The sequence below is a fragment of the Gymnodraco acuticeps genome, unplaced genomic scaffold (assembly GCF_902827175.1).
Source record: "Gymnodraco acuticeps unplaced genomic scaffold, fGymAcu1.1, whole genome shotgun sequence".
Taxonomy (NCBI): domain Eukaryota; kingdom Metazoa; phylum Chordata; class Actinopteri; order Perciformes; family Bathydraconidae; genus Gymnodraco; species Gymnodraco acuticeps.
The window spans coordinates 1,348,763-1,373,691 of record NW_022990054.1 but is presented as its reverse complement, the minus strand read 5'-3'; the positions used below and the strand labels follow the sequence as shown (position 1 = coordinate 1,373,691).

General features: G+C 41.8%; 1 protein-coding gene across 1 annotated transcript in view; it reads left to right on the top strand.

The window, feature by feature from the left end:
* The window catches only part of b4galnt4a (beta-1,4-N-acetyl-galactosaminyl transferase 4a), a 168,283-nt gene that overhangs the window by 35,252 nt on the left and 108,102 nt on the right, over window positions 1-24,929 (top strand). Inside the window, exon 2 of the mRNA XM_034215936.1 lies at window positions 22,508-22,620. Within this exon, the coding sequence (XP_034071827.1) occupies window positions 22,508-22,620 (113 nt within the window). The remainder of the gene's footprint in view (window positions 1-22,507; window positions 22,621-24,929) is intronic.

Here is a 24,929-nt window from a genome sequence, read left to right as displayed (position 1 = left end):
AATGTGCCTTAGTTAAACAGAATGAAAAACTACTCATTGTAATTTCTGTGTTTGCTATCAGGTACGCACAGCTATGATTACTGGTTCATGAGTGGCTGCATAGTAACCAGAGTTCATATATTGGTCATAATACACTGCATATCAGTCACAGATGAATAAACTGTCAGCCTTCTCCTCTCCTCTCCTTGCCTCTCCTCATCTCTCCTAGCCTCTCCTCTCCTCAAATAAGGTAATAAAAGGAAGCTCTACAGGGAAGGAGGTGATATCATATTATAGGGTCTAAAGGTCCTTACACACTGACTGTCGATAGATGTCGATAGATATCGGGCCGTCGATGAGCGTCTTGTCGCCCTACTCAGATTGGTGTGTACTGCACCGTCGTGTCTTTTCGGCCGTGCCGACACCTTCCGCCGCCGATTCGACATGTTGAATCGGTAGGCCGTCGGCCAAATAAATCACTCTGATTGGCTGTTCAGCTTAGCGAATCAGCGCATAAGAAGCGAAACGGAAGTGAGGTCCCAAACAAACTATTAAGAAGGCAAATCTGAGATTTCATTTAACTCCAGCTCTCGACACAGGTTCGGGAAAGCCCCATGAGCTTCTCGTTGTAGAGGGAAAATGGAACGCACACGCTATTTGTTGTTTGTTTATATCACGCAGTCTGTTCTTCTTCTCTCAGTGTATCACGCAGTCTGTCTTCCGGTTGTTGCCTCTTTTGAATGACGAATACACACTACCGACGCCTGCTGGTAAGGAGAGTTATTGCCACGCATGCGCAGTTCGTACGTGCAACTTGGCCGTCGGCTGAAGTCTTTGCGGTGTGTTCCAGTGCGAAACATGGCCAAGACGCAGGAGACGTGATGCGACGTTCCGTCGGGACGTGTTCTTTGGTGTTCTTTGGTGTTCTTTGGTGTCAGTTTGGTGTGTAAGAGGCTTAAGCATCAGTGACTGTGCTTTAAGGCTCACATTGGACTCCACTAGGTTTCATACTGTAGTCCGACATTGTGTGTACACAACCTATCCGCTTTATCGATCTCTATTTATCAAACTCCAGATGATTTTATTTGTGAAAGGTCTTTATTATCTCATGTGGCAAAACACATCTGGTGATGGATGGTCTACGGGTAGTATAATATAAATACAAAGGGATGAAATGCTGTCATAAAGTACATGAAGCAAACATAAAACACAATCTAACTAGAGCATGAATGAAAATCTGATTCATCTGATAAAACCTGTAAGAGAAGTGTTGTAAGGCGTATGCATTTTGAATTCATGGTTAAAAGAAAGCAGCAGCTTCATATAGTATGATGGTATAGGTTTGTGCTCCTCTATAACACCATGAAACCCTATCATTTATTAACTTAGGAAAAGTCTGGCACTCTCCAAAATTCACTTTTAGCAGTTTGAAAAGTAAGCATTGCCTATTTCTCATTTGAACCACTCAATAAATTAGTATAATTGTCTATATCAGAAGATGAGTTAATCTCATGAAACACTATGTGGCCTTATCTGCACACAAACCGAACAAATGTTGCATATATACATTTGAATTTATATGATCTGATAGCATTAAGTCAGAGTCATTGAAGCCAAATGCAACGCGATCACATTAATTGTGATCTTACATCCATCAGTCAGCTTCTAGCCAATGTATCCTTTGTTGAGGCTTCTTGTTTTTTGCCAAGCAGTGGGACGCAGAAACCAGAATTCTGACACTGCGCTTGGACATGTTGTGATCTGGCTCAGCCAATCAGTGGAAACAAACTCATTGATTGAGGCTCTGCCCGTGCTCCGACACTGAGCAAACTGGGCATCTCTTCAGTTAATCACATTAAAATGATTTTGTCCACCTAGTAACACCATCTCCCTCGACAATTCCTTAAAAATGGAAGTGGAGCTGTCAGATAGCTCGCCCAATTACTCGCATACCAACATGCAGCGTTAGTTTTATTTATTTCCCTCTAGCTTGTTTGACTCGACAGTCTTAAATTGTTTGATGTCTTTGATGTTTATAAATACACTGTTTTTTTTGGGTTATCTTTTGGGTTTAACATCAGGAAACTGATGAGCGGGCTAGATGTATCGTAGGGTTTTGGGTGCGTGCAGTTTACAAAGCAAGTCAGCACTGTACAGTAAATCAAACTAGAGTAATGTTACACACCTGCATTTGCATATCCATCAGTTAAAAAGGTTTAATGGTACACATATATTTCTTAATAACAGATAAATGCTAATACTTTCATACTAACATAAATATGCTGATTAAGACCATGAGATGCAGATGAAATGTGTAGAAGAGCTAGTGAGTGGACCTTGAGTTAAGATTTTATCAGGCAAATTATGATATTTTATAGAAATAGTCCATTGCTGCAAAGCCAGTTTTATGACCAATGATTAGACAATTGCTCTCCGTAGATAGACATACATGAAAATGCAGGCTCAAATGATAAGCAAACTGAATTAGTTTTCTCAATGAGTTGTCTTTGCCAAGGCTGAGCAGGACTCTTCCCCCCCTTCCCCTTCTTGTGAGGTTAATGCGTTGCCTCCCTGAAGTCGCTCTCTCACCTTCCTTTCAATTTTTTCGTCGAAGTTGTCGATCAATGGCTTCTGTTGCCTTCATATTTGCAGCGTGACCAGCCTCTGGTGTCGCTGGAGAATAGGAAAAGGAACACCCATGAATAATTTACGCCAAGCTGGAATATGTAAACGAGTAAACAGAGACACAAGAAACAAAATGCAAACAATTGCAGCAGCTTGCATGAATGAATTGCCCGTGTTGGAGCTCTCTGCCCTTCATGACTGATTCAGGGTCAGCGGGCCATGCATGGGGATTTTTGAAGCAGGATAAGTGAGGGAACTGATGGTGGGCCGGGCTGACGTGGATGCATAATTGCATTACAATTACGTGCATTTGTTTGCTCATTCCGTTTACCTACTGTAGCTTAATCGTAGCACACACTGTTATCCTGTCTCACTCTCCGCCATAGCAGCAATGTTGAATCAACATCGTGCACCTCAAAAAGTCAGTAATAGCTAAGTATTGCAGTAATTGGACTGTTAATTAGAGATACGCTGGCGAGGCAGTTTGCTGTGATGTCGAATCTTGTGTAATGAGGTTTCTGTGCATTATTATTTTATTGAACCACTGTAACATCAATGTGGTAAAGTAATCAAATGAATCCGTTGAATTAGAACAATTGGTTCAAAGTAGATTGTGTTGGCTACAGTCCTGTGTGCTAGTAACCAGCAGGATGATGTGTTAAAGTAACTTTCAGAGTGAAGGGCATAGGATCAGGAGATAGGACGTGACAGAGGAGCCACATTTGAGGTTGTCACCGAGTCCCAGGAGGGACGATATGGACCCTTGACGAATCGCGGCCCAGCTGGCTCCCTGGCATGCTCCTATAAGTCGCCTGATCATAAATAGCTCGGGCTCCAGTACAGGGTGGAGGTGGTTTGTCATCAGGCCTGGCCCCAGCCGGAGCACTGACTCCCCGACGCGAGGGGAATTTATCACTGTACACAGTGATAAGACAAGGCTATTATTGTTTCTGTCCTCCTCCTATTCTCCTCCTTCCCCGTTTGTTTGGAACGCATAACCTCTTCCTTTTCTTCTTCTGAGTCCCCCCGCTCCCTTGTCCTTTCCTCTGCCCTCTTAACCATCTTTTTATAAATCTTTTATTACACCTTTTTTCAGCTCCCTCCTTCATCCATTTATTTTCCTTTCAGCTGATATTATCAGGAAAGTAATGGCTCCTTTGGTCGATGATAATCAGGTACCTGGAGGAGGATAATGACCACACCAGGGTATCTACACGGAAACAAAATTCAGGTATTAATCGCTGCTGACGTGTCAGATGGCTGCTGGGAGTGATGAGAGGAACAGGGAGAGCAAAGGGAGAAAATATGAAAAGGTGTGTACTAGGAAGAGCTAGTGCAAGCAAGACTGCACAGAATGAGGTGGCAAGAGAAGAAAGGGAAGCGGAGGAGTGTTTGTGAGGGAGACCAAAGGGAGATGATGAACAGAGGCAGGTTATTCAGGAGTCAGTCTTGTCTTTATTATTTTGCAGTTTCCAAAATACAATTTGTCTCTTTCTTTTAGTGAGTCATAGCTAATCTCTCCATTTTCCTCATCTTAAATCCTCTTACTTTTTCTGACACCTCTGCATCTCCGTCTTCTTGTTCCCACACAAAATAGTTCTTTGCTCTGTCATTTGTATTTTATATCCAGCTCACAGCTTCCACTGCCCCGAGACTCAAAGTCTGGACATCGACTCAAGATAATATAGTGTACTTTCTTTTTGGGATGCAGACCTGGTGCAGGCTGCTCTCTCATTGTCTCCCTGTGCAGTGCCTCAGCTGTCAGGAGCCCAGAAGATGGATGAATTATCACAAAAAGGTCTCCTCCGGGGCTCGTACCTCATTTAGATGCTCTGTTCTGCTCAGACTCTTGCTAACATCGTGACACGTTAGCCTAGCACCAAGGCCCTTTTTGTTTCTTGGTTTACAAATGTATGCTAATGAGCGAGGGGGGCTCAGGAAGTGTGCAACCGCTGCATGCTCACTCTAATTCCTCCCCGGTGACACATCAGCCGTGACAGTTGTGCCTCTGCAGCGGCTCAGAGTAGCCCCCTTATCACCTGCGCTGTGATTGGAGCAGCCGCCTCTAGGGATTGCTTCATTGTGTGTGTGTGTGTGTGTGTGTGTGTGTGTGCGTGTGCGTGTGTGAGCAGTGCATACAATATCCAGGCATGGGCATAATTAATACCCCGGAGACTGAGAACTCTGGACACTTTTTGTGTGTGTGTGTGGGGTCACGTGTGGGGACTCGCCTCCCTTATGGGGACAAAATGGAGGTCCCCATGAGGGGAATCATTAATTTTAGGGTGAAGACTTGGTTAAGTTAGGGTTAGGCATGTTAAGGTTAGGATAAGTCTCCAGGAAATGCATGTAAGTCAATGTAATGTCCCCTGAAGTGATGTATACATGGTGTGTGTCAGTGTTGGGTGTAATGCGTTACAAAAGTAACAGAGTTACAGTAATGTATTACTTTTTGCTGTAACGCATTGCTAATGAAATTCGGGTAATATACTACCCGTTACAATTCTCAGTAACGCAGTTACAACTAATTTTAACCCAAAATGAAATGGTGTTTTGTTTTTTAAGAATTCACTAACATCGCGAGACATTCCGACACCAGAGAAAAATTGTGCCGGTAGATTCAGTCAGGCTGATCTTGATGAGCCTGAACTGGGTGTTCTTTTCCCCATAATGACCAAGTCGCTGCACATTATCCCGCTTATTACATGGCCAGATACTAAACAACTAACGAATCGACTCCCAATATTAATTGAAATGAATGCAGTGAAAACACTGCAGAGCCCATACCGTGTTCCTTTTAGTGTTTACTTCTTGTCTGTCTTCTTCTGTTCATTTATCTGACGTCCAGCGCTCCGTCTTTTACCCTCTTTTACTTTTTCTTTCTTGATCCTCCTTAGCAACGGAATTAACCAATCAGAATCGAGTATTCAACTAAGCCTTGTAATAAAAGTTGTTAGTAGCCTTAAGGGCCTACACAGTTGCTGCACTAAACTACATTTTAGCATTTAAAATACCTAGCCATTATTTTGCGGTTATTTTGGTGAAAGTAACTCAAAGTAGTGTAACTCATTACATTTCAGAGACAGTAATATTGTGATGTAACTTATTACTTAAAAAAGACAGTAATAAGTAATATGTACTGTATTACATTTTGGAAGTAACTTGCCCAACACTGGTGTGTGTTATAAATTCCATCCACTTTGGGCGCTGCCGTTCATCTCTCCCTCTTGTCTATCTCAAAAAGAGGCTCAGGATGCAGCTTCAGCCCGAGCCTCTTTTTGAGATGATTTTTAGCCATTGACCATGATGAAAATGTTTCCCTTTTTTACTCTCGTCTCCATGGCAACCCAGAGTAGGGCAAAAGCAGACCGTATAGGCCTCTGGACAGCCGGTGGAGTTCACAGAGGCCTAGGGCAGTAAGCAGCAGCAGCAGGAGGAGATGGGGAGAGGCAGACAGCCATTTAGAGGTGAGCGGAGCGAGTGGGCTGGCATACTGCAGAGGGATCAGACTGCTTTGCTCCGCAGCGTATGGCCAAATACCAACTAGGTGGGAGATTGACAGAAAAAAACTCTGCTTTTTTTTCATTTTGAACTGTTTGCCTTATGGCCCCTAAAAAGAAAAATCCCAAGCTCAGTCAACAAAATAAAGCAAGATATCAATGATGGAGTCCTCAATATTTACTATCACACAGCACACTATATAGATTTTCTTCAGAAATATCATTCACAATGATTGCTCTAGGATTTCCTAGGCTCTGTTCAGCTGCCAACGTTGAGATGAGTAAAAACACCCAAGAGCTGGTCATGTTGATTTAAGTTTCAAGTATAGAGCAAGTGGGATAAACCTATCTGGAGCACAAATGGTGTACGCAGTAGGCACATCCTGGCTTTCACAGCTTCCATTGTGGATGTAATCTATTGACTACTTAATGACACCATGACCCTTTACATGTTCACATTGTGTTGAGTAGAGATAAATATGTATAAATGGACGGACAGATATTGTCTTTTATATTTCATACACGTGCATAAACACACTTACTACCCTTTGAATGCAGCACACTATACTCAAAGTGTTGTCCAAACCTTATCTGCTCTGCTATGCTGATGTTCAATTGATTCCATTACATTGAAAACAATACCCTCTGAGTATCAGTGTGTGTGCATCTTCTGCGTGTGCAATAAGGTCATTCCATTTTCTTTCGGGCTGTGTTAATCTTTGACTGCACCAGGCCTCGGGTTCAGATTTTATGTTTATCTACACCCAAAGCGTTGTTATTTGAATTGTCCTAAGTGGCAGCTTTAGTGGACTGTTAGTGGAGTGCAAAACATGACCACATGCTCTGAGGAGAGAGGATGGAATAGAGGAAGACACTGAGACCTTTTTTCCCCTGACCCATATTCCAGCACATTAGGCATCTCTGCAATCCCTCTCTCTTTCGGCCTTACACACCCACAGGCATACAAGCTTACATGCTCTGCCTCTGTATCCCCCCCACCCACCTTTAATGTATCTCTATCCCGCCTAAGTCTTTCCTTGCCCCTCTCTTTTCTCTATTTATCTCATCTCCATAGCCTTGTTATGCTTCTTTTTTTCTTTTCTTAATGCACTCCTGCTTTCTTAAGAAGGCTGTGTTGTTAGAGCTAAACTAAAGGCCAGGCAGTGCAGCACTCGGCTCTATTCATCAGTTTCACAGCAGCCCACCACTCCGCTTCATTACTGACTGGCTAATGGCGTAGATCAGTGCAGTTTATTTGCTATAATTAGCTAGATCCATTTAGCAAGCGTGGCCCCGGTGAAGCCTGGTACACTTGTGCTGCCCCCTGCCACGCCACCCTGCACCTGTGTGTGTGTGTGTGTGTGTGTGTGTGTGTGCACACGCTTGGCTGTTGCCCCAAAAGGTGTCATTAAGAAATAGGGATAGAGGGAATGAGTGAGTGGCTAAGTCAATCAGGTAATGGCCGACTGAGTAATACGGGATTGAATGGGTGAACATGCGAGGAAATGGTAGGCTGTCACCCTGTGGGTCCGCCCTCTCCTTTACTTCTCTCTCACAGACTCTCGTCCTTGTATCCCACTTCACTTCCTCTAACAGTCTCCACCAGTCTCCTCCTTGACTTGCAGCTTAATGTCCTCCCTCGCACCCTCTTGCGTTCTACTCCCCTTGCACCCCGTCCACCCCTCTTGCCAAATCTCCCCGACTCTCTTCCACTCTTGCGGTCTGAAAAGCCTCTTGTTTCGCCGTCCTATGCCATTTTAATCTTGTCCCCTGATGGTGGGAGTAGAGGAGACGGGTGTATTTTAACGTTCTCCTGTGCTGCTGGTGCTAGCTTAAGGGCAGTACGGCCTACATCACTAAAGTAGAGTCACAGAGTACTCACTGAGAAGATCGCCCCTGTCAATAATTTACACAGAGCATGATGTTGCACTGTTCCTTGAACTGAATTTTTTTCGAGAATTCTTTCACACCTTATTTCCTGTCTTTACGTTTAATCCCTGATTGGATTTTCTTCGAATTGTCAGTACCTATTCATCATTTTCAATCACCAACAGTATTACATTGTAAACTTGCTCACCGTTGCAAAAATGTCCTTCAAGTGGCTAATCAGTATGACGCCACAAGGTGAAGTAGTCTATTAGTTGTTAAACTACATATTAGAACAGGCTTGGTGCGTAAGCTAAGCAACTTTGATTGAATTACGGTTGCAGGGCTAGAGGTTGTTGTTGTTGTTGTTGTTCCAGCATCACAGCTGGCCTCCTGGGAATTGAATGTGTTAAAGAAAAAGAAAATGTGCACTCGGCGAAAGCTTAAGCAGGCAGAACCACCTTGGCAGTGAGGAAGGTCAGGGGCAGGTATAGCCAACGTGAGCACCGCAAGCATGTACAGCTCAGTAAAACAGTGCTTTAAATAAATACATGTGTTCATCAAACCTAGAGAAGCAACAACAGGGTCACTCTTTGTTCAGCTAAGAAAAAAAAGAGGACAAAAAGGAAGAAGCTACCACCACATGGTCAACAAACTAAAAAGATCAGGCGTACAGTGTATATATGTTAGACCTAGTCTCATGAATCTGGACCTTTGATGCTGCATGCAGGCCTCAGGGGGAGAATTTGAAGTAAACGGCATGAAGTCATCCATCAGGCCTGCCTTGTGTCAAAGGAACAGGCGAGTGGTAGCTGTGTGGGAGTATTTTCTTGCACAAATGAGGCCCTGTGATGTTGTGCTTCATTTGAATGTGGGAGTCTTCTCAAGCATTGTTGCTGACCAGTTTGCATTTTCCATTATGGTTATCTCTAACAAGGGTAGTGTCACTACAACTCTCTTTATATTGTTCAAATACATTTATAAATCCTGGATTCAATACAACACATCATATTTGGTGTAGTATTCACATATTGATAACATTTTATGTGATAAAAAAAATCATATCACTTCCTAATATGACAATAGCACATCATTGAATGTGTTTCTGAAATGATTATACGATGAGTCAATCAACAGAAATACAATCCACATTTCTTATAATTGATAACATCATCGATAATAAAAGTAATTCAAGGTTGCAACCCTAGAAATATGTACTGTGAATGTTAATGTTTGTACCGTGTTTTGTAAAATGTTGTGGTTATCCGTACCGTAACCATGAAGCTTCTTTCTCTTGTGCTCTGTTGTCCTCGATTAGCGCTGAGCATTAAGAGTGCTTGACTGCGCCTTTTCAAAGGACGCCATGCTGGAACCTCTCTTGAGATAAAACTGGCAAATGAATTGTGAAAATGGCCGTTGGTGTTGTTCTGTAACCACTTTGAGCTTCTCCGTTTGACTGTGTGCTATTATGTACCCTGTTTACCAGAGGGCCATTACGTCGAGCTGAACCTGAGGGCTCCTAACAGATTATTAGTATCTAATGTGTTATGACTGGACTTTGTCACATGGGTTTAAAGTGAAGATGTCTTACTTAACCACCAGATTTGTATGTCCATCTTCTATAATGTTCATTGTTCTCCTAATTTTTGTTCTTAGTGCCCTTCATCTGCGTTCCTGCAGCTCCATTTGAATGCTTCTTTGATTCTGCGATTAGCATTCCACTGTATCACTATTCTGTATCACTTAACATATAGCGGAGCCTCGCCTTGCACTGAAACCCAGTGCTTGTTGTCAGTCTTTTGAAAAGATAAAATGAGACGCAGAGATACAACACACACTCATGTATGTATTGTATGCATACACACACTGATACATATGAATGGGCAATCGTACAGCTGAGATGAGAGCTCTGTCAGCTGCACAAATGAGAGTTTATATATCGTTTGAAAGGGCAGCCAGACAAGGTGAACTTATTACTAATTTTTCAAATGAAGAGGAAGCTGGAGAAAGTTCCCCCCCCCAATCCTCGTATCTATCTAGAGATTACTTTGACATCAACCTTGGATAAGACTCCTGTTTATTGTAGTTTTTAATACAATCCGTCACACACTCCAAAAAGCGGTCTCTATCTGTGTCCTCGAGTCTAGAGGTTATAGAAGTTGCTCTCCTCCATCTTATCTGCACGCTAAATAGTGCTGTAGTTTCTGAAGCGGGGGGACAGATTAGGCAGAACATGAGAGAGGAGTGATTAGTATTCCTCTTGGTTTCCTGCAGGTTGCAATGCTCGTAGTTGATTGGCTTCCATTAACCTGCCAGTGTGCTCAGCATGACTTCATTAGAGGCGGCGTGGAGGCTGGAGGAAGTCCGTCACAGTCCAGGGACTGAGCCCTGACTCGCTGCTGCTCTCCACGGCTGGCAGACCCCCCCCCCCCTCTAAGCTTCTCTCTCTGTGTGTGTGTGTGTGTGTCTGTGGAAATGCCTGCAGTGAAACTTGTTCTTTCAGTCCTTTTTAACTTTGTGTTAGTGAGTTATTTATTGCAATGCATGTTGGTTACTTTAGAGAACAGCCGTTTAAGTGTAGGATAAAACGACCAACCTCATTTGTATAGTTGATTTAAGACAAAATGTCTCCTCACAAATGCTACCAGTATTTTTCATGGTGCAACGTTTCAAATAAGGTATTTTAAAGCACTATCATGAAGCAGTACAAGCTATATATAGACACACATACATAGTTTAAGGAATGGTTTGAAATGCATGAGTCTGAGTTGATCTACTCTCAAGTTGGACCAATGAGAGCAGAGCTGAATGACGTCTGTCTAATACTTTCATATTCGGGACAGGGCATGCATCTATGTTAAGGAAAGAAAACAAATCAACATCAATTTTTCACATGTGTTTCATTTAATTCAGCAGAACTAAAACTGAGTAAACTAATTATACTAAAGTGCAATAAACTAATCCAGAAAACAATGTTTTCCCAAAAGCTACTGTACTGTATACAAGTAGGGGAAGAAGATTTCCTGCCAACAGGGGACTTTATTTACCACTCATTGAAATTAAAGCACCATCTCTGTAAGCAGGTGTGCACCCATGCATTATTACATTCATACACACACTCACACACATGCAGAACAGATATTGTTTAAGAGTGTTAAGGAATGTGTTGACAAAGAAGATTTGAACATTTATCCTCACGCACACTTCTACAAAATTGCTTTGCCGTTCTCATTTTCATCCCCTTTTGGGAATGTTAAAGAATTTATTATAAGAATATATTAGCAGTTAATGTTATTTCATTTCTTATCAAACATTTAGCCATATAAAGAGACTGCACCAAATGAGAACTACTGATTTAAAATGTAACTATATAATGATATAAGTAGCTGCAGCAAACATTTGTCTTCTTTTCACTTTATTCAATAAGGCCCTTTTCCTGCATCTCTGCATAGGGTGCAGAGATGCAGTTTGTACTTTTAGTGCTTAAGAAGTCTTATTCTCTCAGCAAAGAAGTTCACTCAAACATTGTTCTCCTTAGACTTCAAAAGACAATGCTTGAGGGACTTGAAGAAGAAGAGGGAATGATTTGAAAGTGAATTCTTTGTAGAAGTTTTTCTCCTAATTTTGGCTGAATACTTTGTCATCTTGAGGTTTTCAGGTGATTTTCTTTCCAAAAATCTCTAATGCTGTAACACTTTTTCTCTCTTTGTTGAGTGTAACAGAGAACGCTCAGATGGATTAGGCCATCAGTACCCATACTGCTTAAATATTTGTCTTGCATACTAAGTAGAATGAATTCCTTCTCCTTATTGTATTTAAAAGTAGAGATCTTTACAAGGTTGATTTAAAGGCCCTTTTTATCCATAAGATGTATTTGAACCATGTTATCTTGGAATGTGGGTCATTTGCAACAAATGTTTGCTGTTTCACTTTTGAAGTTGTCACTCATTTCACTTCCAAGTAGTCCTAAATGTGTATGTTCTGCATGCCCATTCATATTTAAGGTACATTCTTACATAAAAGAGGTGAGGAGAGGGCCCCCCCCTCTCTCACCTGGCTGCTGCAGCGTTGTCTCCTCGGATACACGGTTTAGGGTAGATGTGACGCCCATTGACTCATGCAGTGAGTCATGCAGTGTTTACTCAAAGGAAGAACACAAATAAACAAATGCTGTCAAAATTATCGCGTTAACGGAGGTAATTCATTTTTTTAATTAATTGCGTTAAAATATTTAACGCATTTAACGCATGTGCAGAATGGCCCGCCCCATACATCCCACCAGTGGCAGCGCCAGGGTATGGCTGGGGTAGGCTACACCCATACCAAGAAATGGCTTACCCCTAGTTTCCACCGGGTCCGTCTGCGGCGCGTTGCGGATGCACCGCGGCGTCCGCAAGGATCGCGGCCACTCTAGTCAATGGGTGCTATTCCACCAGACGCGCCGCGTTACGGCTCAGAAGCGTCCCAGAAGCGTCTCGCCGCTGGGCTCCGCTCGAAATAGGATTGAAGTCTATTTTTCGACGCGACGCAGCCGTAAGGTAATGTCGGGCAGGCAGGAAGTGGAACGTTCAGAGCATATAGCATATATACATATATTATATATACACACACACACACAAACTCATTTTGCAGACCCTATCCCTCCGTAGTCGTTCAAGTAGGAGGATAAATGCCAGCGTTCTCCTCCGGTTTACAGGCACTGTGTAAATTATATATATAGAATAATTATGATGATTTTACCACTAAAATACAGCAACACATCTTTGATTCATGTCGTTTATAACTGGGATATTACAATTATTATTAACTTTGTCTGTACAAAGTAGTCTGTCCAGGAAATATGCTCAAATCAACTGAAACTGCGAGCCGGCAGGCAAGACGCTCCACTTCTGAAATGCTTCTGAAACGCGCCCGGTAGGGTATGACCCCGGAGGAGGCCGGACCAAAACCGCGGCGCAGCCGTTACGCGACGCAGACGGACCCGGTGGAAACTAGGGGTTAGCCCCACCATGAAAAATGATGTTAAAGTAAGCAAAATAAAGTCCGCCAACTCAATTGCACAGACAGCAGTTAGTAAGATTGATTTCAGTAGCCACTTGTCTGGAAATACCGAAGACCAGAAACGGTTTTGAAAACTTTTGTCACGTAGTGATCGTCTTCTCAATAGAACATCTTTGATAATGTCTTCTGGCCAATCAGAATCAAGATAACGGCGTAGTGTTGTTGCAGGAAGTCCCGACGGAGAATACTTTTGCTGTAGTACAGGTAACACATAACTGGTACGCAGGTTATGTGCGTAATCTGAAATGCGTACCGTCACTTGTGTCACAAAGCGCATTTGCGTACCGACGTACTTGTGAATCTTTTCCAGAAGGCGGTTAGATCACCGGACGACAGAGTCGGTCTCCGTGTGCACAGACAGGGCTGCTGTTAACGTCGGTCTGTACAACGGAATTGTGCCAAAACTACGCCAACCGGCGGCGGAGGGAGACTCCCCCCCCCCCCCCCTTCACTGGAGAACTGCGCAAAAAAAAAAGGACCACAACGTTCACACTCTGTGGTCACGAAGTACTCCACTAGCCACCCCCCCTGTCGACTTTCCTGAAGTACTCCCCCGTTGATAGAAATCAACACGTAATGAATTAAGACCCCACGGTTTGATTAGGCGCGTTCACACCGCAGTACTTTTCCCACTTTAGTTCCGATATAGTTCCGAAATGTTGCGTTCACACCAAAAAGAGCCGGAACTAAAATTAGTTCATGAGAACCTTTTCACCCCCTTTTTCCGTCCCTGAGAGCAGGGACTTTCGTGGGAGAATAAGGTTCCTATGTCTGATTGGCTGGGCGGATTGCAAACCACGCCCCGTAAAACTCCCAAAAAGTTTTGTGAAGCCGCCATTTTATTATCCTCGCATTAGCATTATTAGCATTAACATTAGCCCAGCGCAGAAACGCAGAGAGACTAACTTATGGCAACACAAAATAAAACATGGGAGCGGTGCAGATGAGGAGGTGTCGGCGTTCTGGCGATTTACTCGGAAGGCTTCAGTAGAAGCTGCTGGGACTCCCAGCAGCTTCTACTGAAGCCAGTCCCTAACTCCGGGGACTTCCGGCCGGGGACTTTGGGCGACAGTATACGCGTGAAGTTGTTTGCGGCCTGCCAGTAAACCCAAAGCAGAAGAAGAAGAAGTGACGTCAGGGGCTTAATTTGCCTAATCCTCCCCCAGGGACTTATTCCGGTATGAACGCAATCTGTACTTAGTTCATGAGAACTAAAGAGTTCTCATGAACTAAGTTCTCATGAACCTTTGTGGGAAAAGTACTGCGGTGTGAATGCGCCTATTGATGGGTGTGTGGGCTGTCTTTCATTTTGACACGCAAACAAATGTTATAATAAACATAGATACTGTATGTTAAATGGATATATCCGCCTTCTTTCATTTATCTTTCCATTCCCACAACAATATACATAAAGAAATGGCATATTTTGGACATAGTTCGAATGGTGATTAATCATGATTAATACATTTTTAAGCTGTGATTAATCTGATTACAAATTGTAATCGTTTGACAGCCATAATATGGAAGTGAAAGATAAACTGCAACATGTAAACAAAAATGGATTTGTTGTTGGGGCTATTTAATGTCATTTGTTATATCCTAAATGAAGATTTACATTCGTCAGTATAATCTTTGTTGTTTTTTGATGGAGTTCATGACTAAGCGTCTTCAAACACTTTTTACTCAGAAATATATGAAATCTCCATCTACAAATTAACTTAAGTCACATAGTCAGATCTAAAGTCAGAAGCTGAAGTGCCCTGCTATTTTTGGCTTGACAATTGCAGGAAAGCCAGGCTTCAAGTGAGACGAAGTTGAATACGGCTACTCTTTGGTGCTCTTTGATCGGGGGAGCTTTGATATGCCCTGAAGGCCGTTCTTAGTCTGTCCGTGTCGTCTGACAGCTTTCAGCAAGGTTCCTGCTTGTTCAACAAGGAAATGACACTCTCTGAAAGCCTCCTCGACTTATATTGCTTGGTGTTATCCTTTTTTTTCAGTTTTCTTTTTGAGTTGCAATGACCTTTCCAGTCCACGCTCAGAAAATCAGAGCACGTATTAAACACAATTTATCCTTTCACAATCTGATAGAAAGATGCAAATATAGTAATACTTACACCTTTTGCAAAATGACAGGAGGCCGGGGGACAGTTATCAAAGCCCAAACATCTGTCAGGTGGTTCAGGAGATCCTCCCCTGGCACTTGAAAAAAAAGAAAAAGAGCTCTATTTGTCTATTTACAATTACAAGTACTCAAAATTACTTTTGATGATGAAAATGATTGTGAAGAGTTGAACGGCAGGCCATGAGTTGAGAATCTGTACACTCTCTCCGCTTTATTTATTGATCAAAAGTTGATAAGATCAGATCAATGGAGATTTTTTTTATCACAGTTGTTTTGAAATCTGACATTGAAAACAGAATGGAGGGAGACATGCGAGATAATATTAAAACAAATGAGGAAAATGTATCACAAAGAAGAAGATTGCTGGGCAATTCCTCTGGGATGCAGAGGAAGTTGTACAAAGTTTAGCTTTTATTGAGTTTTTTTTCATTGTTTTTCGACCATCTCCTATCTGACACTTGATGTGAATGATGAGTGAGCATGATCCTATCTGTCTTTCCTCTTCTGCTTGACTGCTTCAATCTCTGCACACACACGCGCGTGCGCACACGCACGCGCATATTAGAGGCCGTCTAGCTCACAACTCATACTTGGTCTTACAAACAATATCAGAATCTCACATGTACACCACTCTTTCACACGTATCATACCGTCTTTAACATACTGTCATTCCTTCCTTCATTTACTATCATACTATCATACATAAATAACTATTCTCTCTCACACACAAAAACAAAATCTCTTAAATGCACCATCATACTCTACACACACCACTATCGTCTTTCACAAACAACTATAATCTAATAGAACATTATAATAGTGTATGTGAAAGAGGATAGTAGTATGTGTGTAATCGGTAAACAATGTATGTAAGACAGAATAATAACATATAAGAGGGAATAGTATTTCATGTTAATAACAATAGTCGTAAAACAGAATAGCAGTGAATGAAAGGCCGAATAATAGCTTATATAAGAGACAATTGACTATATAGGTATGTATATAAAACAGAATGATAGGGTGTGTGTGCATAAGAATAGTTATGAGTGTGAGAGAGTATGATTGAAAAGGAAGTGAGTTTGATTGAAAATGAAGTTGGACTAAGTTCTCAGTTCCTGATTGGCCCTACATTTTTCGTTTGACGGACACCGCCCAAGGCGGTAGAATGCTACTAATTTCCCCTATGCAACCTGAAGAGTAAAAGGGTCAAATCCGTCAGAAAGCAATGACTGTAAGGATTAGTATTTATGTATTGTGTTTATATGATGACATTTGGAGATGTTTAAACTCAATGAGAACATGCGTTAGCATTCGCGCTAGCGTTAGCATACACGCTAGCGTTAGCCATAGTAGCCTGTAGTGCAGGGGTCGGCAACCCCTGGCACGCGTGCCAGCATTGGCACGCGGCACCGTAACCAGTGGCACACTAGGTGGGATAAGTGTGCAAAAATGTTTAAATTGTATTTTCGGATCCTGAACGAGACCGCCGCCAGAGTGCTTCTCCCCGTTACCTGCAGAAGGAAGCCATGCACGCATCGCAGCCCCGCTCTCTTTATCTCGCTTTCCTCTGTGGTGCAGTGCTGATCGTTTCACCACGGAGGAAGGCACTTCACTAATTGCAGTACCCATAAGGAGCTGTACAAATGCCGCAGTTTTTGCGTGGCTGTGTCTTTAGTTGAAAGCCCAGTGGCGATCTGCTCATCTCTCATCGAAATAATATGCTACAAAGGGGCGGACTGGCCATCTGTGTGTTGAACTTTCCTGTCGGCTCCCAGACCGTAGCCGAGGAGGGCAGAAGCAACAAGCTTCAGGTTCAATAACCCACTTTAGCTTAAGTCGCACACACAGAGACTTCAGACTTGACTTGGACTCCTGCTCAAAAGACTTCGGACTCGACTTGGACTCGTGTTTTGGGACTCGTGAACAATCATTGTGTTTTCTATTTTTGGCGTATTAAAGGTGGGGTAGGTAGATTTGAGAAACCGGTGTCAGTACCAGATATGTTCGGGCTACCAGATATGTTCGGGTGTATTTCCGTCGCATCCGTCGTCCGTCATATTCGTCATATTTTACGGCAACTCAAGAGGGCCATCACGGTCAAATTCCGAACATTTAAACATAGCCGACACTTCATTCTTTACTTTGTCCGTTATTATATGTAGAAGATTATACTTTTTCTCCGTCATATTGTTTCCATAGCAACAACTTCAAACAGGCATAGCCTACACTTCATTCTTTACTTTTTCCGTTATTATATGTAGAAGATATTAATTTGTTCTCCGTCATGTTGTTTCCATAGCAACAACTTCAAACAATAACAACTAACCGCTAGCCGCAAAGCTAGCATCACAGCCACTGCTCCGTTTTCGGAGACTTTGGACACGTTTTTCACAAACATTTTCACGCTAGGAGTACTTCCATTCGCTTCGTCTTGATCTGTAGATGTGATTTGATGTGTCGTGTGTCCCCCAACTCCTCTCCAAAGTTCAGATATTTAATAAAATACTCAGGGGAGTTTCCTGAATGTTCATGCCAAAAGCCAAGCACTAGGCCCTGGGTAAATTAAGAGGTTTATCTCGGGCACTTTTGTCCACTTTCCCTGGTGGTAGAAACTCAAGCCAGACATCCCTGGAATCGTCTCAGAGAGTAGATGATCAGTGGGGCCTTGTTTTTACTGAATGATGTGTTTTTTTATGGGGAATTCAAATATGAGCTTATTTTTAGGATTTTCGGAGACTTTGCACACGTTTTCACAAACATTTATACGCTAGGAGTATGGGAGTACTTCCATTCGCTTCGTCTTGATCTTTAGATGTGATTTGATGTGTCGTGTGTCTCCCAACTCCTCTCCAAAGTTCAGATACTATATAAAAATACTAAAAGGTAAATAAAACATTAAACATAATGACAAAATAACAACCTGAAAGATATGTATTCTATCCACACATTTCGTAATTATCTAATCTAGTGGCCTTATAAAAGTGTTGGCTAAAGTAACGCAGAATATATATATTTTTAATTGTAAATAATTAGAAACATTATTTATGTGCATAAGTACATGGGACCCCACCATAGCACCCCACACATAACAAGCTGTCCCGAGTTCCTCCGGCTGCAGTTCCGCAGACGGCCGGTGTGTGGCAGCAGAGCGCTGGGAGCAGAGGGAGGTGAGTAGACGGACATGACGGATGACGGATGCGACGGAAATACACCCGAACATATCTGGTAGCCCGAACATATCTGGTACTGACACCGGCTCGAGATCGCTAGAATTTGAAAATACACAACCGGAGAAAATCCGCCACTTCCTCACAGAGCCCCTCCTCCAACACACACGAACGCGCACATGACCAATGAGGGCACGAGATAAGTTTGTGCCCCGATGGAGGCTGACAGGCAGGTAGGCCATCCAGTTATTTTAGCCGGGCCGGCTATCGGGATGTTAAGAGCATTCCATGGAATATAACAAAAAGTGTATCTCGAGCCGGTTTCTCAAACTTACCTACCCCACCTTCAACATTAACATTAACATCATGCGGCGGCACACCTGCAGCTGTATCGCTTGTAATTAGGTTCAACTAGAAAAACTTCGAACAAAACGCCGGCGGCACCAACAAAAGGAGCGCACACTGCAAAGTCTGCAATATTAAAATCAAGGATGCTGGTGCAACAACGTCAAATTCCATCAGGCACTTGAAAACTCACCCGGAGAGGTCAGTCACATTAACGCATATGGTTAGCAAACATGTTTAGCTCAGCATCAGCTATGTAATGTTAACTTAGCTTGCTACTAGCTTTGTAACTGAATATTTGAAAAGATGAGTGAATGTTTGCTTGTCACACTTGTTTGCGTTGAGTGGCGTTGACATCCAACTCTTGACATGACATAAAAAAGGTCGGTAACGTTAATCATTACGTTCCGCTGCCACCATCTACTGGCTAACGTTAAACGTAGAAAAATACATAGTTACATACATAAATACATCTGTCGGTTTATAGGCAGGTTACAGGTTTATTGTTGACCACGTAACGTTAATGTTACAGGTTTATCAGGTTACCATTACACTGGGTTTGAGTGAGAGGATAGAGGAATATGTTTATTTATAGTAGACTTAAAAGATGTAATTAGAGACCCAGTGTAATTAAACAATACGGTTGCAGAGGTCAAATTTTAACATTTTTGTCCACTGGCCAAATGGCTAGCCTAGTGAATGTTGAAATTTTACCAGCCACTCAATAGATTGCCATTGTTATTTTTGGCTGGTGTACAGTACCAGCCACTTGCATGATTTACCAGCATTTGGCTGGTAAATGGTGTTAATGGTAGATATCTCTTTTGGAACAGGTCATGTTTTAATATCACCAGTTCAGTATATTTCAGATAATATTGCAGCAATAGTTTTTTAGTTGCAAATGGCACAGAACAAATGTATACTTTTAAGTACTTTTAACACAGTTTCCCTGCGGGGGATTAATAAAGTATTTGTGATACTGATTTCTGATTCTGAAGTGTTTTGCTTATAAGTTGTTTGCATTTAGCTAAAGTGTGATGTTTATACATATTGCATTGCAATAGCCTGTTTAAAGTGATCATATAACAAACAACTAATCAGTACTGATACTGTATGCTAATAGATATAGGAGTGATAATAATACAGTAAATGCTTTGAATTTCTTAGATATAGCTGTGCAGTATTCTTAACAGACTGGATAGCAGCAGACAATAGAAGGCTTATTACAACCAGAAGAGACATGAGACTTTTATTTTTTAGAGACTTGAGACTTGACTTGGACTCGTGACCAAAGTCTTGAGACTTGATCAAGTCTCACCCCACAAAGACTTGAGACTTGACTTGGACTCGTGACCAAAGACTTGAGACTTGACTTGGACTTGCAAAAAAAGACTTGTGAACATCTCTGGTGTGTGGGGCTGTATGCATGTGTGTACACTATAGCCACCCTCTGTAATGAACCACTTTCACTGTAATGCATTTGGGACACCACAAAGACCTCCCCCTTCCTCCCTCTTTCTTTTTATGGGGGAGTCAATGGCACAGGCGCCACCTTTTATGGCAGCCTATCGAGCCGCAGCAATGTTGTGTATTCACAAGCCATGTTGGCCAAATGGGATCCAATGCTGTGTGGTAGAAATAAGAAGAGATTGTCGTGAATGGGATATGGATTCCCTTTATATGAAGTCCTCGTAGAGGTACAACACCTTTATAGAAAACCTTATGAGTATCCGTTGGCTCTTTGTAACTCCAAATAACCAGACGCTCATAAAGTGCTGAATATCCTGTTACTGCTCCATATTGAATTGAGCTCTGTTTTGATCAGCCATGATACCGTGTGTGTATGTATGCGCGTGTGTTAGGCTGGCAGCAAAAAGCAATTTTGACCATATGCTCTGTGACGGACACACACAAAAAAAACATGCACACACACCTGGGGCCTAATAAGGCAGTAGTACCACAAGAATAGTAATTCTCCCATAATAACACTTAACAAATGTGATCTATCCTTATGTAACAAGACATGAAACTATAAGTGTTAATATTTCTATCTAAGAATATGTTCCCTATTTTAAAGTGAAGTCTTGTTCATAACCAATAAGCTAGTAGTTTGACTAATTGACCTGAACAGGTTCCCTATTCTAAAGTTGCCTCCTCTTCACACTTTGAAAATACATTATAGCACACAACTACTGAAATGTACCTCAACAGCACATGAACAACGTAGGCCCACGTTGAAATATCTGTTTTATTAAACCACTAAAGAGAGGTTCAGACATCCCAAAACATGTCAAGTTTCTCCAAGGCTGAGAACACATATGCAGCCTGTATACTTCTTAATATAATTGTTAACAGATGTTATGTATTTGTGATCATACTGTGTGACCTGCTTGTATGTACTTACACAATAGCCGGTGTACTGTTCTTTCTGTGTTGTACTGTCTCAGTGTGAACATAGATTAAACAGCCACCCTAACTCTTTTGAGAGCCAGGGAATGAGCAGCCATGCTCCTTTATTTACTTATTTGCAGTCCACTGACATTCAAACGGGGTGAAACTATAAAAAAAGAAGATACAAGGCACTTAATGATCTCATACATGCAAGGGTAACATACACAGATTAACACTTAGGACCGCTAAGTGTAAACAAGGTCAATAGCTAATGCTAGCTGTAGCATATCCCTCCGAAATAATGATCTTAGACTTTACTGATGATTTTGAATGTATTGCAACTCCAGAGTCAACATAAGAGCTATAAAGACACAAACATAACAAATACATTTAGGCTCAATCCGTATTAGAATCACTTTAGCATACTACCAACAGTTAACCGTAAACAGACAGCAAAGCTACAAAACAGCTTATAAACGAATTAGGACGCAACCTATAGTACCATTTTATATTATAGTAAATACCAACCTTGTGCATCTTCGGGGGGTGATAACATTTAAACATACAATGTATTCTTTACTTTCTCCGTAGAAGATATTTCTTTTCGCCGTCATGTTGTTTCCATAGCAACAACAACTTCCTGTCAACAGCGTGAACTCACCTTCAAAATAAAAGCATCTAAATAAAACAGGAAATTAACCTAAATTACATTTAAGACGTATATAAAACTGCAACGAAAACAATGCAACATCCCCTTCAGTCTCACAGAACACAAATGGGGTTATTTACACTAGCTGTGCAATAAGCATACACTACAGCAGGGGTCGGCAACCTTTTTGATATGAAGTGCCAATTAAAAAAAAATTGTTATCGACACACACACACACACACACACACACACGTATTGAGTGGATTTAGATTCCGGTTTGTTCTCTCCCAGCCAAGGCAACTGTCATCATTGTGCAGCAAAACTCCCATAATCCATCTGTGGCATGACAGCATCCTAACAGCTCCACTTCGCAGCAAGAAAAGCTATTCTTTTATATCTCTCCATTTCACGATCTCCCATTTTTACTCCCCCCTATTCACATTTCCCCTCCGGACTGGTTTTTATTCTTCTCTCTTGTCTCTGCTCGCTTTTCCAATTACAGTTTTTTCCACTTAATCTCCTTTGCCTCTGGAAACTTTTATCTGGGTTTGATTACACAAGGGAGGCTCAGTTGGAAGAAAATGTGTGATAGCTCCAAATGATTGTTGACCATCATGACGATGGTAATAAAGATATTCCTAATAACAATTATATTACAGAGATGAGAATGATGCTGTTAATGATGATAATCCAAATGGAGATAAGGATGATGACAATGAGAAAGATGATGGCGGCGACAATAGGGATGATAACGATGCTTGCTGGCTTTCTAAGCGGTGTTCATGTTTTCACCTTGTCCCAGATGGAGAGAGGCAGACGGAGGGGACAGACGCCAGCCGGAAGAGGGACACTCGCTCCTCCGCCGGCCACCACAAGAGCGAGGACACCAGCGACAGTAGGGAGGACGATGCTGCAGTGAGTCTCTCTTTATGGCTGTCTTTCTTTGTTTTTGTTTCTCCGCTCTGGGCCGAATATTAATGCAATGTCACAACCTAAGCACACACACCCACATCTTTCCTAGGAAGCAACAATAGGGGTTTATTGCTCATGGAGGAGCTCATCAGGCTCCAACAGTCACGGCCCGCTTCTTAATCATCATCAGAAACACAGGGCTCCTTTCTCTGTGCCCCCTCTGATTAATGCTCCAACACGGTCCCCTCTCTATAATTGGAAGGAAAAGTATAATTCACTATAAAACAGATACAGGTTAAGGTGTATATGCGTTTTGCTGATACAGGTGGGGAACATTGCAGAATTTGTAATCCGATGTTATTGTTTTGAAACCTTTTGCTCATTAATACCCATCTACAGTTTGGCCTCCTGACCCCATCCCCTGCCCTGAATATGAGTAATGTTTTCAGCTCAGGCAGACTTAAAGATATATTGTGAATTCATCATGCAATCTAACCTCTTCCTCAAGCACGTAGTTCTGTGATAGTTTCCTTAAGGTGTGAAAATTAGACTATATCCAACAGCAGAGTTTGGACCACCTCCAGAGAGCATTACTGCTCGGTACATGCAGCAAAAAACCTCAGACAATTTGACACTCAAACTACTGTAGGGCTGCACGATATTGGAAAAAACTGACATTGCGATTTTTTTCCCCCCCTGTGATATATATTGCGATATGAAAACATACAGGAATTGAAGAAAATACAGTTTTTTCTCCCGCAAACCATCCTTTCTTGAACTTTAATGCTATACAATTGGTATTTTTTTAACTATAGTGTATGGATTTTAGTCAGGGACGTCTGGATCTTAAGTTATCAGAGCAACAAGCTGAGCTACTGTAGCTCGGTTAGCAGCGCCGAACTGCCCTGGAGAAACACATGAAACTACTTTATTCAGTGTTTGTAACATGACGTGTTTGAGTTAATTTGCCTACTTAATATCGCATGTCCTAAAACATTTAAAAATCGTCACGTTCTGCCATGTGAATATCGCACATGCGCATATCGCGGTTATCGTCACGACACGATATATCGTGCAGCCCTAACGCAAACTCCTATTTCCCCGGACATTCGGTGGATTTTAGGGTTAAATACAGCAATGTTGGACTTACTCAGAAGCTCCAAATTAGGATTGTTATCAATCTTGCTCCGAAAACTTTGACAACCCAGTGTAAATGTTTTTCAGTCTGATCTGAATGTCTGCTAAACAGTATTACAAAGAGATATTTGTGATTGGGGTAAAAAGTAATTTACAATCAGAAACTTTAAACACAACTGCTTATTTCTACTTGTCCGGTCTCAACAGGGCAAAATGTAATCCCAAAATGAGATTGAATACAACTGAGTTTTATTAGAAGTGTGAGAAAATAGAGAGTGTGATCTCTCTGAGATTTAAGAAATAACACCAAGAAATGAAGTCAGACTGGTGTTGCTCTTTTCATAATTGCCAATCTTTCTTCCTCGAGATTGCCGTTCAGCAGCGGGAGTAAGAGGGAAAGATGGCATCACAGCACGCCAGTCTAACAGAGCAATTAAATATTCAATCCGTTGAGCAAACAATACAGTGAAAGATATGTGAATAAACTTTAAAAAAAAAATTTGAATACCAAATATTCTACTATTTTAAACAAGGGCTCCCTTTTTAAAATGTAATAACCTGGTCCAAAAATATCACAGCACCATGTTCGGTTCAATTATATTCTATAATATTACAAACCAAATCATGAGATATATGTAAAGATTGATGAGTAGGCATGTGAAGAAAGTAGATTTCAGATGAGGGTTTCAGATCAATGGAAAAGAGCCAACAAACTAGGTGTAGTTAAGAAATAAAAATATCACTAGTCACTTTAAGCCTGTTGAGCAGTCAAAATCACACTGTTCTTCTTTATCACTCTATTCTCACTTTAATTGAACCAAGCAGTTTCCTGTCTTCTTTAGTAAAGTAATGACTCTTTTAATACTCTCTTCACCCTTCATCCCTTGGCCTTGAGGCAGGCAATTTATTATTACTCCCACCTCTCTCAACCTCAGTTGAGCAGCTTTCCAGGCCAGCACTTGCCACTCATCTTGTTGGGCTCTCTACCTTGAAATGGTATCTGGCCGGAGGCTCAGGTGTACGACTACCTGTGGTACGAGGAATCTGGCCGTGAAGGCAAGCAATCTGCAGCAATTAAATGTTCACACATGTGGCCGGCTGTCGCTATTTTGGCTTCTTTTTATATAAAAGAAGCCAAAACAGTTGTAGAGCAAAGTATTTAGACGGACACCGAC